Consider the following 18160-nt stretch of genomic DNA (forward strand, 5'->3'; position numbering starts at 1 on the left):
ACACAGAAAACCCAAAAGTGATCTCAAACCGCTTATAAAGCCTTTAGTTACTATAACTTAAGATGTTAAAAGTTTTATAACCAATAATTGAGCTATATGCTTACCGATTATAGCTCATTTGGCTAAGTCTATATATCTCAATCTTGAGGTCGTAGCTTAAATCCCAGCCTACCTACCAAAAAAAAGCTCAGCAATTTCAAAAGCTAGCAAGATTGCAAATGCAGATTTACCCGTTAATCATAAAGCTAATAGGCACAGCAATTTCAAAAGAAAACCAAATTTCAAATGCAGATGTAACAACTAATCATGTAGCTAAAGGAAACTCATGTTCTCATCTGAATTCTTTGACTGAAAGATGATGATAAAGGTAACAGTTTTATTCAACATCAACTACACACATGAAGCCTCTTGAAAACAACTTTCTCATTGAAATGAATTAGAATATTTGGCAACTTATTCTTAGGGACCCAGATGGTAACCCTGAAAGTTTAACACATAGTAAATAAACCAGAACTCTTGAACATCCGAGGAAAGAAAAAAGAAAAGAAAATGAGCATACCTGAAAAGACTCAGGAACTAGCAAATTTGCCAGACACTACAGCAAGAAAAAAAAAAACAGTCTATATTATGCATCGCCGAAGATGATGATGCATAAATTGGAACACTCTTCTGAATACATCCCGCAATCTGATTTTACATCTCAATCAAACCCCAAGAAACAAAATCTACACTCAATGTAAAATTATCTCAAATCTCAAACCTTGCACAAAACCCCTTATAATTCTCTCTGCATTTGAATTCTCAAAACAAACACTCCGGTTAGCTCTAGGTAATCAATTAACTGAAATATTGATGAGCCATGTGAAATTCACAGCCGTGCACCTTGAACACCAGATTTCTTCTACTACTATAAGCTCCACTATCGAAAGAATGATCCTCCTAGGTTGCAATTCCTGAGCAAGTGATGAACAAGATGCAAATATGAGAAATTTGCATTTTTATCATATTACCACATTCGAAGAAAAAAGAAATTGATCATTTAAGGAAGCAAATCATGAAACAAAATCATGAGTGAACATACTTCAGAATCGAATTCCAATCTATTGAAATAAAACTAGTTTAAGCTAAAAAGTATGCCTGCAAGCATTCGCGGTCTTTGATACCATACTTCTACAGATTTGAATATGTAGAATCGGTCACATTAAGTTTTTAAAAAAAAAGTCATTGTAAAACACTTCTATAATTGCCAAAGGGAACCCTCACCTCTATTTGATTGTCTATTGGTAACATTATAACCACCCATATAATCAGTGGAACCCTTAGCTGTAACATCTGAAGATGTAGGGCCGAGTCCATAGCCAAATGAACCAGCGTCTTCTTGTTCAGAAGTTACAGATCGCCAAGTTGGGTCCCCATAAACCGAACTGCCACCATACCGATCTGCATAGGCTCCATCATAGCCAATGTTCGATGTAGTATATGATGATAGGGCCCCACCTGTCCCACTGCTTCTTCCGTAACTGGTCCCTCCTAACCCATAACTATTTTCACCACTTCCAAATCCAAGGTTCACACTAGTAAAGCCAGAACCACTCATCCCACCCTGAGCTGAAATGTTAGACAAGCCCCAATTCACAGCATTATTACCAAAGCCTCCAATACTGTTGAAGGCTGTTGAACTTGTTGAACTGGTTGTATAATTAAGACCGCCATTCTGCCATACATTTCGTCCTGTTGAGCTTAAAACAGAACCACTTCCTCCATTGCCTCCACCATACCCGATAGGATTACCATATCTACTCGAGTTCCCACTGTAATAAGGATTCAATCCACGTCCGTAGCCAAGATTAGTATTCAAATTTGCATTCCCCCCATAGTTTGGGCTCAATCCAGGCTCAAAATTCACACCCATCCCATAACCAGGAGGACCAAACGGAGGAAATCCACTTCGACCAGGAGCAATTGGACCAAACCTACGATCAATACGCATTCCATAGCCTCCAACGGAGCCTGGATTATATCCTTGTGCATAGCTGTTTAGAAAGCTATTGAACCTATTCAGACCATGGTTATACCCGCCTAACAGAGTTCGATTAGGCCCAGGGGATAACTCTTTGGGGACAGCCCTCTTGACCTCAACCATCTTACCATTCAATTCATGGAAAGTTTTCAGCAACACTTTCTCCACAGCATCCTCTGAATCATAAGTGATGAATCCAAAACCTCTTGGCCTTTGGGTGTTGTGGTCGTACATAACCACAACATCGGTGATTGTTCCAAACTGATCGAAATACTTTTTGAAATCACTCTCTGTTACTGTGGATGCTAAACCTCCTACAAATATCTTCTTTGTGCGAGCAAGACCAGGCGATCCATGGACATTACTAATGTTTTTACTCTGAATGTGCTGATCATCCCTAGGGACAGCCTTCTTCGCCTCAACCTAACAATTTTTTGAAGATCAAAATCAGATAATGAAAACCCATTTCTCGAAATGATGTTTTAACATTCACAATGCCCAAGAGGATTGAATCTTTTAGAATTCATATAATTCAAAACAAGATAATAAAATCAAAATGTAGAACTATGTTTTGAACAATCATAACACCAAAAATAAGAATATTTTTTATGGAATACTCACAGTCCGGCCATCGATTATATGTTTCTCCATAACAACTCTCTCTGCAACAGCTGGGTTTGCAAAGATGACAAAACCAAAGCCACGGGCACGACCCGTGTTTCGATCCTTCATGATCACAGCCTCCACCACTTCCCCATATGTCATGAAATACTCTTTGAGACGATCTTCGTTCGTGTCCCATGAAATTCCACCAACAAAGAGCTTTCCAAGATCTGATTCCATTTTTATCTATATTGAATTTAATCAACAACCAAAATTTTAAAATCAAAAACTCAAACACTCAAAATGAATACACCCAATTCAAAAGAGAAAAAGAAAACCCAGTCCTTATTCGTCTAAAATTTTGATTCCAATCATTTACACAATTCAATAGCAAACAAGACATTCCACATTAGATCCAAGCAAGAACATACAATTCTATGAGAAAATGAATGCCCTGAAAGATAAGAGCCTAATAGACCCCCCAAAAAAGGAAACCCATAAATCAAAATGCAGAAAAGGAACTGATAGAACCATCAAAATAATACCTTGTTCGAGAAGTTACCCCAAATCAGACGATCAGAACCAAATGGGTTTACTTGAATTCAATCCAGTAACTTCGATCCTTCATGGATCAACTAAACCTGAATCCTTCAAAACGCAACAAGCAAAGAAAAATAAGACCCCAACAAAGATCAGATTCCAGAATCAACGGACAGAGATCTGCAGCTCAAAACAAAAAACCCACCCAAAAACATACCAATTGAATAAACCTAGATGAGAAATGAAGAAAATAAAAAGGCCTGTTCATACTCCCAAAAAGCCCCCCTCCCCTTTCTTTTCTTCCGTCGAGTCAATGGATAAAAAGAAAGATAAATTGAAACCAATTCTAAGATGGAGAGAGAAATAGAGAGAGAAGGTGTAAGTTGAGAGAGAGAGAGAAAGAGAGAGGTTGGCGAGCCTCCTGTCTTTAGAAATACAAAAAATGTTGTGTGATGATGGGTTTGGTTTGGGTTGGGTTTCAAACGAGAGGAGGTTTTTGGATTTGTAGAAAAAATATAAATTTATAAAACAATATAAAAATAAATAAATAAAAAAATATACAGAATGAAGGGGTGGGATGGACGGAAGGTATTGCTTTTGGTTCCCCTCATCCTTTCGATGCTTCTTTTTTTTTCTTCTAATCTTGTATATGTTTTGCTTGCAATGCAACCTAAGAGAGTATTTTGGCCATTTAAGTAAAGGGCATTTTAGTCATTTAAAAATACCATTCCTTATGGTAGTCCTTGGATTGCTGGAATTGGAAATCAGAATCCGCGTTTGATATTGTCTCCGTTGATTCCGGGGTGTAAACGGAAGCCCCAGGTAGAAAAGGGGAAATTTCGGATTTCGGTGAGGACCGAAACCGAAATTGCCAAAATTTAACCAATTCTCGGTTGCCGAAATTTCGGAAATTTTGTCGAATTTTTTTATAAGATATTAATTTTTATTCCTTTACCAAATTTCAACAGAAATTACCGGCTTAAATTTCAACCCAAAAATGACTTTTCGAGCCCCTTTAGCGAATTTCGGCCGAAATTTCTGGATTTTGGCTAAAATTTCTGTTTCGGTGAGGACCGAAACTACCCCCGAAACAGAAATTTAAAACCTTGACCCTAGCCAAATTCTCTCTCAGACATTCACCTTCTGGTCCTTCAATCTTCGCTAGCATCATCATCCTCTTCTTCTCCACTCTCCTCTTTTGAGAAAACTTGAGGAACCGTCAGATCTTGACGAACCTTAATGCTTATCGAAACATTAGAATGTATATGAAAATTTTATTTACGGGAGGAATAAGAATGGAATGTTATGTCTATTGTGATTCATAATTCTAGCAATCCAAACACAACCCTTTTTTGGCAGGTAATCTAGGATTGAACCTCCGACCTCAAGGTCGGATAGCAAAGCCTTTGCCATTGAGATAGAGGCTTAACCCCTTTATTCGTATTTTTTTTAGAAGAGGAACTTGTTATCCAAACGCACCCTTACTATCAAACTTGTTATCCATCATTCATGAGGCATGTGATGGTTTAGAATTGGCCTTCTGATGGGTCCAACCATGGATGGGACCACAATCCAAATATTGGTCGATGAAACAATCTTATTCATCTAATTAAGTCATCCCAAAAAATGCATGATTTAAATTTTGTGGGTGAAGAGGATAAGGGTACGCTTGTGGTTAATTACCTTTACTTCGACTGGGTCCGGTGTCTCTCGGTATAAGGTCATTGACTCTCTTCAGATCCTCACAATACCAGGTGGAGGTAAGAAACCCGTCTGCCCATTATCAACAAGAAATGGGCGTTGGAATTTCAATAACAGGCATCCCTGTTTCCCCAGAGCTTAGTATGTGAAGAAGGAACATCACTCACCTGGGATTGGCCTTAGGATCTCGTTTTAAAACACTGTAGGCCATGACGCCGCTGGCCTTTTCTTGTATTGGGTAGTGGATGTAAACTCTCGTAAACGCCCTGGTAGTTTGGCCATCCTAATTTCCACTTAATCAATCTATGCCTCTATCTGATTTCTCCATAGTCTCCCACAAAGTATGATAATATGGCTTTAAGAACTTGGCATTGAAAGACAGATCATGGATCTTGCCATCTAGGTCTTTAAGGTGATATGCGCCTTCCTTCACAACTTCATGAATGGCAAATAGTCCTTCCCACTTTGGTGACCATCTTCTATAGGCCAGATCTTTTGTACCTAAAGGCAAATGGGTTTTCCAAACCAGGTTGTTTTATGCTAAGGTTTTACTTTTGACCTTCTTGTTATATGACTCTGCCATTTTCAACTTCTGGGCTTGAAGGTTATCCAATACCGTCAGTCTTTCTTCTGATAAATCTTCTAGTTCGTTCAACATAGCTTGCCCATAATCCTTTGGGGGCATATCATTTTGCACAGCCACTCTATGGGATCGAGTGTTGATTTCCAACGGGTAGAACTGCATCAAAGTTAGAGCAAACAAGGTGGTACACTGTAGACACCCCCATTTTGCTACACTCTAACTTAAAATATTCCACAGATGATTCATGGAATTTCACTAATTTTCACACTCCGTTGTTGAGTCCAGTTCCAAAGGCTCTCAAGTTGACGTTTCGGAGGCGTCACTTGCTTGCCGCCAGATCAAATCCACCACCGGTATCCCATAAAAGGGAGCTTTTCAGCCCCAATTTATAGGAAATCGATACTGAATCCTCCTTCTACCTAGTTGTTGAGTAGAAAGAAAAGGGAAAGAAGGCGGGCGGACGAATCCAGAGTAGTGAAGATTGGGAGCCATCCAAGCACCTCTCCCGCAACAGACCTTCTTTTCGTCTTTTCCGTTTCTAGTCTTTCTTTCCCTCGAATTCCCATCCCTTCTAGAGGAGATGAAACCGATTCTCTACCAGCCAGAGTCGGATGCGAATGTCCAACCAATGTAGCAAGGCCTTGTTTTTGTTTCACATACCATGAAAGAGGCTAGATTGGGCTGGGCCGGGGCTTTTCTATTTTCTGGGTGGCACTACTTACTGAAATCGATTAAAAAAAACTAGCGTCCTCTTGGGTTCGGTGAAATCCTTCCGGATCATCACAAGCTCACTCATAAATTTCTGCTTATTCCAATGGGAGGTCGACGCGTGGAGCCAGGGAGGCGGATGGGACTCTATTTCAAGGCTTCAAGTCAAACCCCTCTCTCTTCAATAATGTCGAAGGATCACACTCAAATCCTTCATCTCCGGGTTGAGACTACTATTGTTGCTTGCGAGCTCTTTTAAAAAGACAGGGATAGAGCAAAAAAAAGTCATTTGCGATTGGAAGAGCTGTCATGATCATTCACATCAATTTCAGCTTCAAAACGGAAGTGCGACATAATGGCATCAGTAGAGAGGCTATAAAATAGGTTCAGAAGTTCGGAAAGTTGAAGATTAAGCAAACAACTCCTGATACGAAGAAGGCCCCATCTTCCTCCACTATATCACTGGGCGCTATTAGGCCCTTCCAAGAAAGAAGGCGAACTTTCCCGCTAAGCTAGTTTGACCTGGAAGATTGGTAAAGGGCCCCCGTTTGTTATGCTAAATCATGTGAGATACCCATTACCATAAAATTATGAACTTTGGGTCATCTAAACCATGATCCAACCCCACCAATTGCTAATCAAGTTGAAATTACCTAGGGTCACTTCGCAGCCCGAGCCCTAATTCCATCCTGAGACTCGATTTTTGTTAAATCATCAAATCAAGGACTGAGATTAATTTGGGTGTTTTTATCACTAATTTAGGGTCATTTGATCAAAATTAAATGGATTGGTTTCAATCCCTACTCAAATTAAACATTGGATCACTTAATTGGGGAAAAGCTCCTGTGAAAACCCACTGATAATGTGGGTAAATATGAGTCATTGAAATTATTAAATCCAATAATTAATAACAATGGAGTTTTAAATACCTTAATTGGTTTCAAATCCATATTTTAATGGCTGGAACCTCAACTCAACTAAGCCTTTGTCCCAAACTAGTTGGGGTCGGCTAATGAATCCTTTAGAAAATTTTCATGAAGAAGGTGAAAGAATCTACCCGGCTCAAATTGACTAAGTCTAATCATGACGCTAGTTGGGTTCGTCTACATGGATCATTTTCTTTCATTCTATCCTATCCAAGGTCATGTTCTCTGTTTAATGGTTGAACCATCAATCCAAAATTAATCAAGTTGGTTGATATAATCGCATCGCCAATTTGCTTCATTTTTGGGAAAATGGGTTGTCGTTAAAAATCGACGGCTCACATTAATCTAAATAATTACATTTGGAATTTTTATTACAATATTGGGCTTAAAATGTTAATGAAAAATCAGGAAGAAAGAATTGGAAATTAAAATCAAAACTAGTTGCAAAATCTCCCAAAATTCCGATTGGCTTTCATTTTCACTCTCCTCTCCCACACATTTTCCCTTGCATGGGAAAACCTGCCCATGTTATTTTTTCTCTTATTTTCCAATTTTGTGAGGATTTTTAAGATTTTGTGAGATTCTTTGCAAAACTAGAAGGGGACATGTGTCATATGTTGGTTAATTGGTGGATTTCTAAAAATTGGAGTGGACACACGTCCACAATCTAAGGGCGAATAAACCTTTCTAAAATTCCAACATCACCTAATTTGGACGTTTCCCTTTTTCCCCAAATTTATTTCCAATTTACAAAAACTTCAAGGACAAGTGGCATCATCCTACCCTTTTCCATCCCATGGGATTGGATTTCAGGCAATTGAGAAGAAGAGGGGAATGACAGTTCTTCCCTGGGTTCCACTACCTTCACACAGATGGAAATGGCTTTTTATGTGGGAAGCACGACGTTTATCCACTTATGCAATGCAAAACAAAACAAAAGGAATTCAAGAGTGATGAAAGGAGGTGCCCCACACGCACGGGGTGTGGAAAACCATCAGGGTCAACAGACCGTCCGACTCAAACCAAACCAATAAAACGAGCACAGACCCAGCGCCAGTGCGAGGGATAAAACAAACTAGAGAGAGACTCACCAGGGAAGATGAATCCATTGATTCCTTATTCCGAGTTACAGCTATAGCTACAGCTACTGGAAAAGTAAAGGAACATGGACCGGAAAGATAAAGATAAAATGCTAACAAATGATTTTGGATTTAGTTCCGAGACCTCTTCCTTGGAGATAGATGCCTCCTTATATAACTTTATTCAGGTAACCACTCCTCATTACCCCACGTTCTGCTTTGAGGGAAACTTTTTTGGTAACTACCCATAATGTGTTACCTTATTTTGATGTCCTCCATCGTATGACTGGCAACTGACATGCCACGTCTTAGTTCGTTCACATATAGTATCGTGCTAATTTGGTCCCATTTGACAGATTGTCTTCTTTAGGGTGAACGTGCGCTAATGGATATCTTCAATAACTGCCAATTTGGTCCCATTTGACAGATTGTCTTCTTTAGGGTGAACGTGCGCTAATGGATATCTTCAATAACTGCCGCCTTCTCATACACATTTCCATGTATGTCCATTAAGTGCTATCGTGGCAAGTAATTAAGTTGACCCAACCCACATGGACGGTCACTTGTTGGTCCGGTTATTCATGACCGGTGAAACCCAAAATAAGTGTAAACAATATCATAAATGATCTTAGCATTCTGTTTAGTGGGTCACAAATGCATAATTAAAAAATTAAGAGCAGAAAATGAGTATCTGACATTCAAGGGAAACAAGGACATCCATTGGTTAAACTTGTTGGATCACCAAAACCTTTTGCCCCTATTTCCCGACTATAACAATGGTCCCTTCACTGTATGCATGTATGTGCCGGAAGTGCGAGTCACAGCCCAATTATAGGTCCCTTCACTGTACACATGTATGTGTCATGGTCCCTTTTACGGCATTACTTTTTCTCATTTTCCTTCTACTAAACCACCTCTCTTTCTCTCTCTCTCTCTCTCTCCATTTTCAGTTCTGGTTTTCTTCCGTACCTTTCCCAGCAGCGAATTAAAATTACCTGATACTCCCAATTTATTGTTCTTTTATTTTGATGGGTAAGTTAACCCTTAGGCACTAGGGTGCAAGTCGGGTCGATTTTTTGAAATTCAGGTTGAGCTTTTACCTTAAAATTGGGCCGGGTCGGGGTTGATTCCAGTTCATTTTTTAGCAAAAGCTCAACCCAACCCCACCTAAGTTGCACCCCTAGTTAGGCAGGCACCTACGAGTGTATTAAATAAGAAAGATGCTAGAATAGGGAACAAGAGGGTTGATTCCAATTCATTTTTTAGCAAAAGCTCAACCCAACCCGACCTAAGTTGCAACCCTAGTAGGGGTGCACCTAACAGTGTATTAAATAAGAAAGATGTTACAATAGGGATCAAGACAGCTGCCCAATCTTTATAATAACAAGGAAAAAAAATGGTAGAACAACTAGGGTTCTGATGACCTTAAGACAAAATACACGAGGCGGATTTTTGCAATTGATGGGTCTTGGGAGACACATGATCCCTAGAGCAGGACCTCATACTCGTGAAGCCTTGTTTACTGCATAAACCTGAGAGAATTGAAACGAGGCTGACGAATACATGCACGTATGGTAATTACTGGATTAGCTTCTGATCAATATCTGAGAACTAAGCTGGTTATATTATATGCAAAAAAATACAGATTTAAAAACTGCCCACCAACTTTTCGATAAAATTCTCCAACGAAGTTTAGTTTCATGAAATGCAGTGATTTGGAGGTATGTGCATAAGGGTGTAGAAGAAGAGGATCTGAATCTTAATGATAGAATGCAACGGGCTGCTTTGAAACCGGAACAGCTCACATTTGTGTTGGTCTTTAAGGCATGTGCCAGTTTGGTGACACACTGATTGAAATAAAGGCATTTAATACCCAATTCCTATAAGGCCTAACCAATCAAACCAGCTATTCGAATGACAAGCAGAATGTGAAACAACCAATTACTCCAAAAGCTTAAGCTGATAGAGTTGGTGTTATTCAATCATTTATAGTTCAACACTCCCCATTACAGGTGGCTCCTCTTTTTGGGATTGGCCGTACACATGCATTTTTAATATTAAGGAGTTGTTTGGTTTTGACCCCAGGACCTGCCGTGAGGCAATATACCATGTTAAACAGGCAATTACTGCAAAAGCTTAAGCTGTTAGAGTTGGTGTTATTTAATCATGTATACTTCAACACAGAAACATTACCAATACTTCTCCTTCCCAATAACCAGCTATTCAATTAACAGACAAACAGTACCATTACTCCTACATCTGTATTCACATTATATATTTAGAGCCAAATTAAGTGTAAACTCATTGAAAGTTTCTTTCGTGAATATTGTTAGTGATTTTGCATTTTCAAAATCATGTATATTACATGTTTTAGTGTTTTGGAAAATGTTTTATCAAAAGCGTTTGGGAAAAAGAAAATGTTTTCTTGGAAATATTTGCTTTTACAAAAGGATGTAGAAGTGTAGTTGAAAAAGATAGTTCCACATCGGATGAGAGAAAAGAAAGAGAAGGGCTTATAAAGCACTACCTTTTCTAACTCTTGTTGATTGCACATTGGGTTGAACCCATGGTTGGACCCGCGGGACGGTGCAACGCACCGTTCGCACACGCGCACGCGCGCGCGCGGCGTGGGCAATGGGCTATAGGGCGCATAGTGGCGCTTTATTGGCGCTTTTTTAAGCGCACTTTGCACGGTTCAGTTGGGTTGGGCTTCGGTTCGGGCCTAACGGTCGGCCCAACGGGCCCATGACTCCAACGGTCAAAGGGTGTGATCAAATGGGTTGTGTCCCTTCCCCCAACGGTCATGTGCCAAGGGGGTGCGATCCACACCATAGATGGTTGATCTAACGATGACTGGGTTGGAGAGAGGTTTTACTCAAACCAACAGTCACCTCTAGAATCGATCAGGACCATTCAAAATCAATGGGTGCGATCTAACGGTCAAATTTCAAACATTCTGGAAAGGTGCCCTGTAGAGGTGTTTTTCACACTGAAAAGTCACCAGATGGTCTATAAAATATGTGCAAACTTCAGTCATTTAATATAGAAATCGAATTGGCAATTCTCACTGATTTTACACTCTCTTCTACACTCCTACAAAAATCCCCAAGTATTTCTACATACTGTTTTTCTTTTGTTTACTGTTCTAGATACTGTTTTTCTGCAGAAACAGAATCTATAGATTTCTCTAAGGCTTGAAATTTCGGAAGGGCATTTCGGGTTTGATTCCGCTAGTGCTACGCGTCATCAAACATTAGTAGGGCTTCCCTACTAGGCTTCATTGTATCTTGGAGGCAATTCGCGGATCCCCTTTGCACACTACTAGTGGGGGCGAATCTTGTCTTAAGGAAAGTGATATCACGCCTTGAAGCAACAAGTTTCTGTTTTCTATCATCAACAGTACCCTCAACAAATTTTCCAACAATAATATTTACTTCAAATGCAGCAGTCCCCATGTTTGATAACTCATCTGAGAGGAATGTCATTACATGGACTGCTTCGATCTCTGGTTATAGGCAGCAAACTAGTATTAGAGGTTTTGGAGCTCTTTCATCTAATGATTGATGAAGGGTTGAGGCCAAATTATGTTACTTTTCTGGCGGTTCTTCCTGCTTGATTGCATGAAGGCATGGTTAGTGAGGATTGGAGGTAATTTTCATCGATGGCAACAGACCAGAACACTTGACCGAGAGAGGAACACTATGCTGCTATGGTCAATTTTTTGGGAGGTACAGGGCTGTTTGACAAGGCTTATGAGTTTGTTCTGATTTTGCCTTGCAAGCAGTACCTAGTACTTTGGATTGCCTTGCTTTCTGAGTTTGTTCTGTTGAAGGATAACACCATTTTGCACTTTTTTTAAAAACAAAGGCCATTCTCTCATTCTCTGTTCTTTTCTAAATAGCAGATTAAGTCCCGCTTAGAGATACATACTGGAGAGCCTAAAATCGACACTGGCAATCCAAACTGAATGAGACAATTCTTTGGGATCAGGAGTTATCCCTCGTGCAATCTATGGCTGTCAAGTAAGCAAATTTTTAGAAGCACTTTTACATTATAGGTGTTGAATGGTGATTTTTTGGACTAATGTATGCTTACTCAATTTTGGAACTTGAAATTTTTTTTTGTTGAAGATAGAAGATCTATACAACAATCGATGATCACCTTTATTTGTGGTAATGGTATAATTTGTGATCCTAAAATATAACACATGGGTTTTCCTTTTGAACAGGAAAACATGATATCAAGACAACTCAGACTAAATGTTGCACCAAAACTATGTGATATATTCTTCATTGGTTCGATCCAGGAGTTTCCCAGCCCTCCGGTATGACCATGTGAAGTAGACAGCCATACTGTTGATTAGATTCGACAGAAGAGGTAGATGAGAATGAAAAGTCATCTTGTGCATTCGTGACCTCTTCAATCTTTTCCAATACCTCTGCCATATTTGGGCGATTCTCGGGCAACTGTGACACACATTTCAGAGAAATATTGAGCAATGGAAATGCCCCCTGCTTCCCTGCTTTATACACCTCTTTGTCAAAAACCTCGCCAGTCCATTCCTCGCTTACCATGGCCTTAACCCATTTGATAAGGTCTAAGCCACTTTTTTCTATTGTTTTTCCCGTCAGTAACTCAAGAAGAATAACACCAAAACTGAATACATCCGCCTTTTCTGTTAACCTTTTCTCAGGAGCTATATAGCCATTGGAGGAATAGAGTAATGCTCTTTTCGGATCAAGAAATTTCTGAAACCCATATTCACTGATTAATGGTTCTTCATTCTCGCCTAATAAGATATTAGAAAGCTTGAGATTCCCATGAGGGAAACTCTCCTCTCTTTCTTCCTTGTATATGTAGTCTAATCCCCTTGCTATCCCATTCGCAATTGATAGTCGATGTGTCCATGGGAAGTTTCTCTTACCATCTGCATAATCTTCACAATGAAAACAGCACAATTCTGTGAGAAATATCACGAAGATGAGATTGGTGGTGTTCAGTTATCTTAAAAACCAGCTAACATCAAAATCTTTGGTGGTGTTTTCATCTTAAAAAACCACAAATATCAGAACTATGTTGGTGTTTTTATCTTAAAAAATCAACAAATATTGGAACTTTGGTGGTGTTTTTATCTTAAAAAACCAACAAATATCAGAACTTTGGTGGTGTTTGTCTTAAAAAAACAACAAATATCAGAAACTTACTTTCTAGCAGGTATAACAAGCTTCTATTCCTTTGATATCTGTAGATGAGAAGTTTTTCTTCATTCGAAGAATGGTAAGCAACAAGAGGTAGAAGATTTGGGTGCCTCAAACTCCCAACCCGTGACATTGTACGTCTGAATTCCTCGATGGAGACCTGCAACTTCTTTAATCTCTTGACAGCAAAAATGGTATTATTTTTCAATGTTACCTTATAAAGACTGCTCCAAAGGCTTTGACCCTGTAGATCAGCTGCAGATCCAAAGAGATCATCTATCTTAAATCTCTCACATTCATCGGAAAAAAATACGAGCTCTGAATTTTCCTCCCCTGGCTTGGTATCCTCTTTTTCCTCAACCGTCATAATCTTGATAGGACTCTCTCGCAAACACTCCTGATCATCTTGTGCTACTTTAGGTTCTTTTTTGTTGGAGATGAAAATCAACAGCGCAAAACATGCAATCACCATAATTAAAAAGGCATAGTTAAAAACCCATCCCAATCCCATTTCTGTTTCATGACTTTTATCTGTCTCGTTTGTGGAATTAGAGGGCGTTTCTGACTGAAAACCAGTGGAGTTATTCGTAATGTTACCCGTCTCATTTATTCGCTTATTTCCCATATGGCTGACATACTTTGATCTGCTTTTTTCTACACTTGATACCATTGTATACGAGTACATAAGCTCAAGTTCATGTGTGAAATTTGGAACAGGTCCTGATAAGCTATTGTTAGAAATATCCAAGCTCTTGAGATTCTTCAAGTTATTTAGAGACGAAGGGATCCTCCCACGCAGAAAATTGCTGCTCAGATTCAAATGGGTCATACTTATACAATTTGATATCGAATCGGGAATACTCCCAACAATATGATTCTTTGCTAAATTAAGAACTCGCAGAGACGGGAGTCTGCACAGCGAATCTGCATCGATTATACCTCCCAGATTCAAATTTTCAAGCCTGATCTCTGTTAAAGTATCTGTCTCTAAATTGCATTCTATGCCAATCCACTGACCGGAACATCGATCGGGCATAGACCCATTCCATCCAATTTTTAACAAGTTTTTCGGGTCAATTGTTTGAAAGAAATTGATAAGAGAATTGGTTTCTGATAACTCACCTCTGCAGACTCCAAAAATGAGATTGAAAGTTGTGATATACTGCAACCATAGTAACAACAGACTGAAATCTCCTCTTGACTTCATTCTCATAGCTTTTTGGGTCACTGAAAATTGAATGGATAAGAAGATTGTGGAATTTATAATGTTGACAGTAAGAGATTTCTCCTATATGCTGATCTCTTTTGTTTTGTTGCATAAGATGCAGACGTTTTCCTTCGTGGTTTCCAAAATCCTAATTTATCATGGGAAATTGACATGACCAATGTTCAAATGATTCCAAATTATGTCTTTTTATGTGTTATGTTCTTCATACTAGGAAGTTACTGCCTTCTTGTTTGAGATTTAAATTATTCTAACAATCAAGTAGCATGCAATAACAGCAGAGTTCAGATTTTTTGGGTAATGATATCAGCACAACCACTTTTAATAATTGCACAAACACAGCCTGTCTTTTTTAATTGGCTTGTGAGAGCTTTTTTGGGAACTGCAATAACCTTTGACAGCTCTTTAAATAAAAAGACAAGATGGGTTAGTGGAATTATCAAAACATGGTTGTGCTGATATCATTTCCCTTTTGTTTTTTTACTGGGTAAGATGCAATTTATTGGAACAGAAATCTAAGATACAACAACAAGGCCACAGTCCAAAGCAGAAGAGAAGAGCAAAGCTCAGAGTCTAAACTATCAGGTAAGAGAAATTTAGTATGAGAATAAATTATAAAATAATCATCAAGATAAAATGCCATATCATTTAAAATGGGATAAGGACAAAAAAAAACGAATGTTTACAATGGGATAATCACAAAGATGACCATCAGAATAAACAATGGGATAAGGAAAAGATATGATGTTTACAATATCATATCATATAAAATGCCAAAGATGATTTCAAGTTTCACTCAGGACAAAATTTAGAAAACTATGTAAAATAAAATGCCAACCTCATCACAGAACAAGAAGAAACATGAGGTGTATTTGGAGAAACCAAAGCTTTTATTTTGGAGCTTTTGAATGCAAGCTGGTACATGCTTGTCTATCTGCTTCACCAAGCATGAGTCACGCTACTAGAAATTCTTAAATTAGTTGTGGAAATTGAGGAAAGGATGTTGCTTTCCAAGCATGGGTCCAACCCCATAAATCTTTCTTTCCGTCCAAAGAGTATCCCCATAAAATAGGATTCCTTTGCATCAAAGGAGCCTTTTAGGCCTAAATAGAGTAACACAAGTAAAACAAGTGGAAAATTAATACTTTTAAGTGAAAAAGGGAACTGTGGAAAGAACTTGTCACAACCTGGGCCCAGGCACGGGACAAGACCGGACATCCACAAACCTAAGTCCACAAACATGCCAGGCAATCCAACCATCCATGAAATATACAAAGCAAGCTAACTAGCATAATTTCATAAGCAAATCCAGATAAACAACCATACAATGAATATCTACTGTAAATACTATATCAATTGTCCAATCTGAACTACAGTGAGAATGAATAAATAAAAGTGGGAGTTAGAATAGGAGCGTCGACTCCCTACGGCGCCGGAGGGGATGGGCCGGTACGGAATGTGAGTGCAAGCTGAGAGTTGAGAAACTAATCGAGTTGGATTTTTTGATAAAATTTCTGACTATTGGGCCGGTCGACCGAACCTGTGTCCACCCGTCTTGGGTGCCTTAAATTCATTTTTTTTGCATTTATTTGTTATGTTTTGGACCTATATTCATACCACTAAATTGAATTGTAGGTAGACGAAGTTTGAATCGCGAAAAACGTTAAGATTTTCGTTCGAGACTTCGAGGTAAGTAATACTGTGTTACTTTAGTATTTTGATATCTCAAACATTCTATATTGTGTTTCCCTCGTACCTATGATCATGTATGTATTCAGATATATGTGAACCCTTATGAATAACCGCCTCATACTTGGATTCGGGTCTAGCATGCTTGTGTTCACCATGTTCTATGTTCCTTTGAACTATCTCCACAACTTTGATATTGAGCTCCCTATTGATAAAACTACATCTGTGGTTGTGATGACTTCAGTTACGACTCTTGATGGACACTTGTTTCGCCTATAATTTCATACGTATTGCTCACTTTTCTATGGACATTTCTTGTGGAGGCTTAGATTGAATTGTCAGCCGTCCCGCCAATGGGGCATTAATGCGTTGGCAACTATGTAGATCCCACCCACAGGAAATATACGTCAGCCCTGTGGACTGGTATTTGTGTAGGAATGAGTTCTGATGCGGTTGACCACCGGGCGCCGGTGAGACATAGCGTGTCTTTTGGAACCACAGTGTTTTGTGGTATTATGTGGACCAGGGTCATCACCCTGAAGTGTTATTGTTCAGTGTGTGATTCACTTTTGATACCTTTGATCCTTGTTAGATTGTGAAATGTGAACATTTGAATATTCCAACTGTGTTAAGTGACTTGTTTTGACTTCAGTATACCAGTGCCTTGGCTATGCATGTGAAATCCCTAACCATTGGCTTGTGAAGTATGTGATTGTGCTAGTCATTTTTCACTTTGCTGTAATAATGTTCTGTCGCTCTGACCTCTTATTTTCTTGGCATTCTTAGACCCAGCTAAAGTGATACATTATTAATCTATTGAGCGTTAGCTCACCCGTGGACTTTATATTTTCAGATTTGGATCCTGGTAGAGACATCGCGGGAGCTTAAATCTTATTACCTGATCACTAGTCTCTTTGATTTGCATTTAAGTAGTGCGCATTTGGTTTCAGTTACAGTTGTGAGATATTATTGTTTAGTTTAAATTTGGGATGAGAGGGAGATTTTTAAACTTTATTTCACCTTATTTATGACCTTGTTTCTATGGACAATGGACAATACCGAGAATGGATCTGAATTATTTTTTGCTTAGCCTTACATGCTTATAGAGTTCACTTTGCATGTATGTGGCGCTATCATGTTTGGGGCCATGATCACTGCCTGAGGCGTGACATATCCCTTAAACTCTAGCATGCTACAATATCACTATTGCTGTGCCCAACATTAAATACAAACAATGTAATGTGATCTTAAAGCCTCGCATAAGTCCCCACTTGGGCACGAGCATGTGGCACATTTCGATCCATGGAGTCCTACAACTTGGTCGTTTAATGAATGAATCTATGGGCCTTCCCGTGAAGCTAAAAAGCCAAGTAGACCCGAGACAGAGTCATGCTATGCGCAACTTATATGTGCTGGAAAGTCGATTATGTAGGCCCCCGCATCAAAAAAGGAAGAAAAAGTAAAAGCTGTCTCTCCTAGTATCTTCTGCTCCACCAAACCACATTTTGTAATAAGTTGGGAGGACGAAACTATGCCTTGATCGAGTCCAAAACTGTTTCGGATTTTGAGAAAGAATTGAGTCCAAAACTGAATATTATTGGACTCGTATTTAGGTTTAAGCCCTATTTATTTGTTTTGGATTTTGAGAATCGATTATGAGTCCAGAACTGATTATTGGACTCAAATTTAAGCATAAGTTTGGTCGGGTCTAATAATCAGTTTTGGATTCACAATAGCTTCTCAGAATCCAAACATGAAGCTGGGAAGGGCTTAAAACAGGACGGACAACAGAGGAGTGACCCACATAATAAACAGACACATTCAGCATTCTTATTCTTGGTTAAGTGACCCACTAAATAAGCACACACATTCAGCATTCTTATTCTTT

The 18160-nt window shown here is 39.0% G+C and overlaps 2 protein-coding genes across 4 annotated transcripts; both read right to left on the minus strand.

Annotated features, from left to right (window-relative positions):
- Nucleotides 1-406: 406 nt before the first annotated feature.
- LOC143846576 (heterogeneous nuclear ribonucleoprotein 1-like) lies at nt 407-3671 on the minus strand. Of its 3 annotated transcripts, none has more exons than XM_077355051.1 (5): nt 3434-3671; nt 3169-3271; nt 2642-2869; nt 1264-2443; nt 407-953 (listed from the first exon to the last, which is right to left on the minus strand). In XM_077355051.1, exons 3-5 carry the CDS (start codon nt 2861-2863, stop codon nt 940-942), a joined length of 1416 nt encoding a protein of 471 aa, XP_077211166.1. In that variant the 5' UTR covers nt 2864-2869; nt 3169-3271; nt 3434-3671; the 3' UTR covers nt 407-939. The 3 variants fall into 3 exon arrangements, with proteins under 3 accessions (XP_077211166.1, XP_077211165.1, XP_077211164.1); XM_077355050.1 differs by having other exon boundaries at nt 3169-3264; nt 3381-3671; XM_077355049.1 differs by having other exon boundaries at nt 3381-3671.
- Nucleotides 3672-12270: 8599 nt separating this feature from the next.
- Nucleotides 12271-15007, minus strand: LOC143846376 (putative inactive receptor-like protein kinase At1g64210). The gene is made up of 2 exons (XM_077354807.1): nt 13365-15007; nt 12271-13096 (listed from the first exon to the last, which is right to left on the minus strand). Exons 1-2 carry the CDS (start codon nt 14569-14571, stop codon nt 12450-12452), a joined length of 1854 nt encoding a protein of 617 aa, XP_077210922.1. The 5' UTR covers nt 14572-15007; the 3' UTR covers nt 12271-12449.
- Between the last annotated feature and the right edge of the window lie 3153 nt (nt 15008-18160).

The sequence above is a fragment of the Tasmannia lanceolata genome, unplaced genomic scaffold, assembly GCF_043159265.1.
Source record: "Tasmannia lanceolata isolate RefF3 unplaced genomic scaffold, GAP_Taslan_0.1 ptg000015l, whole genome shotgun sequence".
Lineage (NCBI taxonomy): Eukaryota > Viridiplantae > Streptophyta > Magnoliopsida > Canellales > Winteraceae > Tasmannia > Tasmannia lanceolata.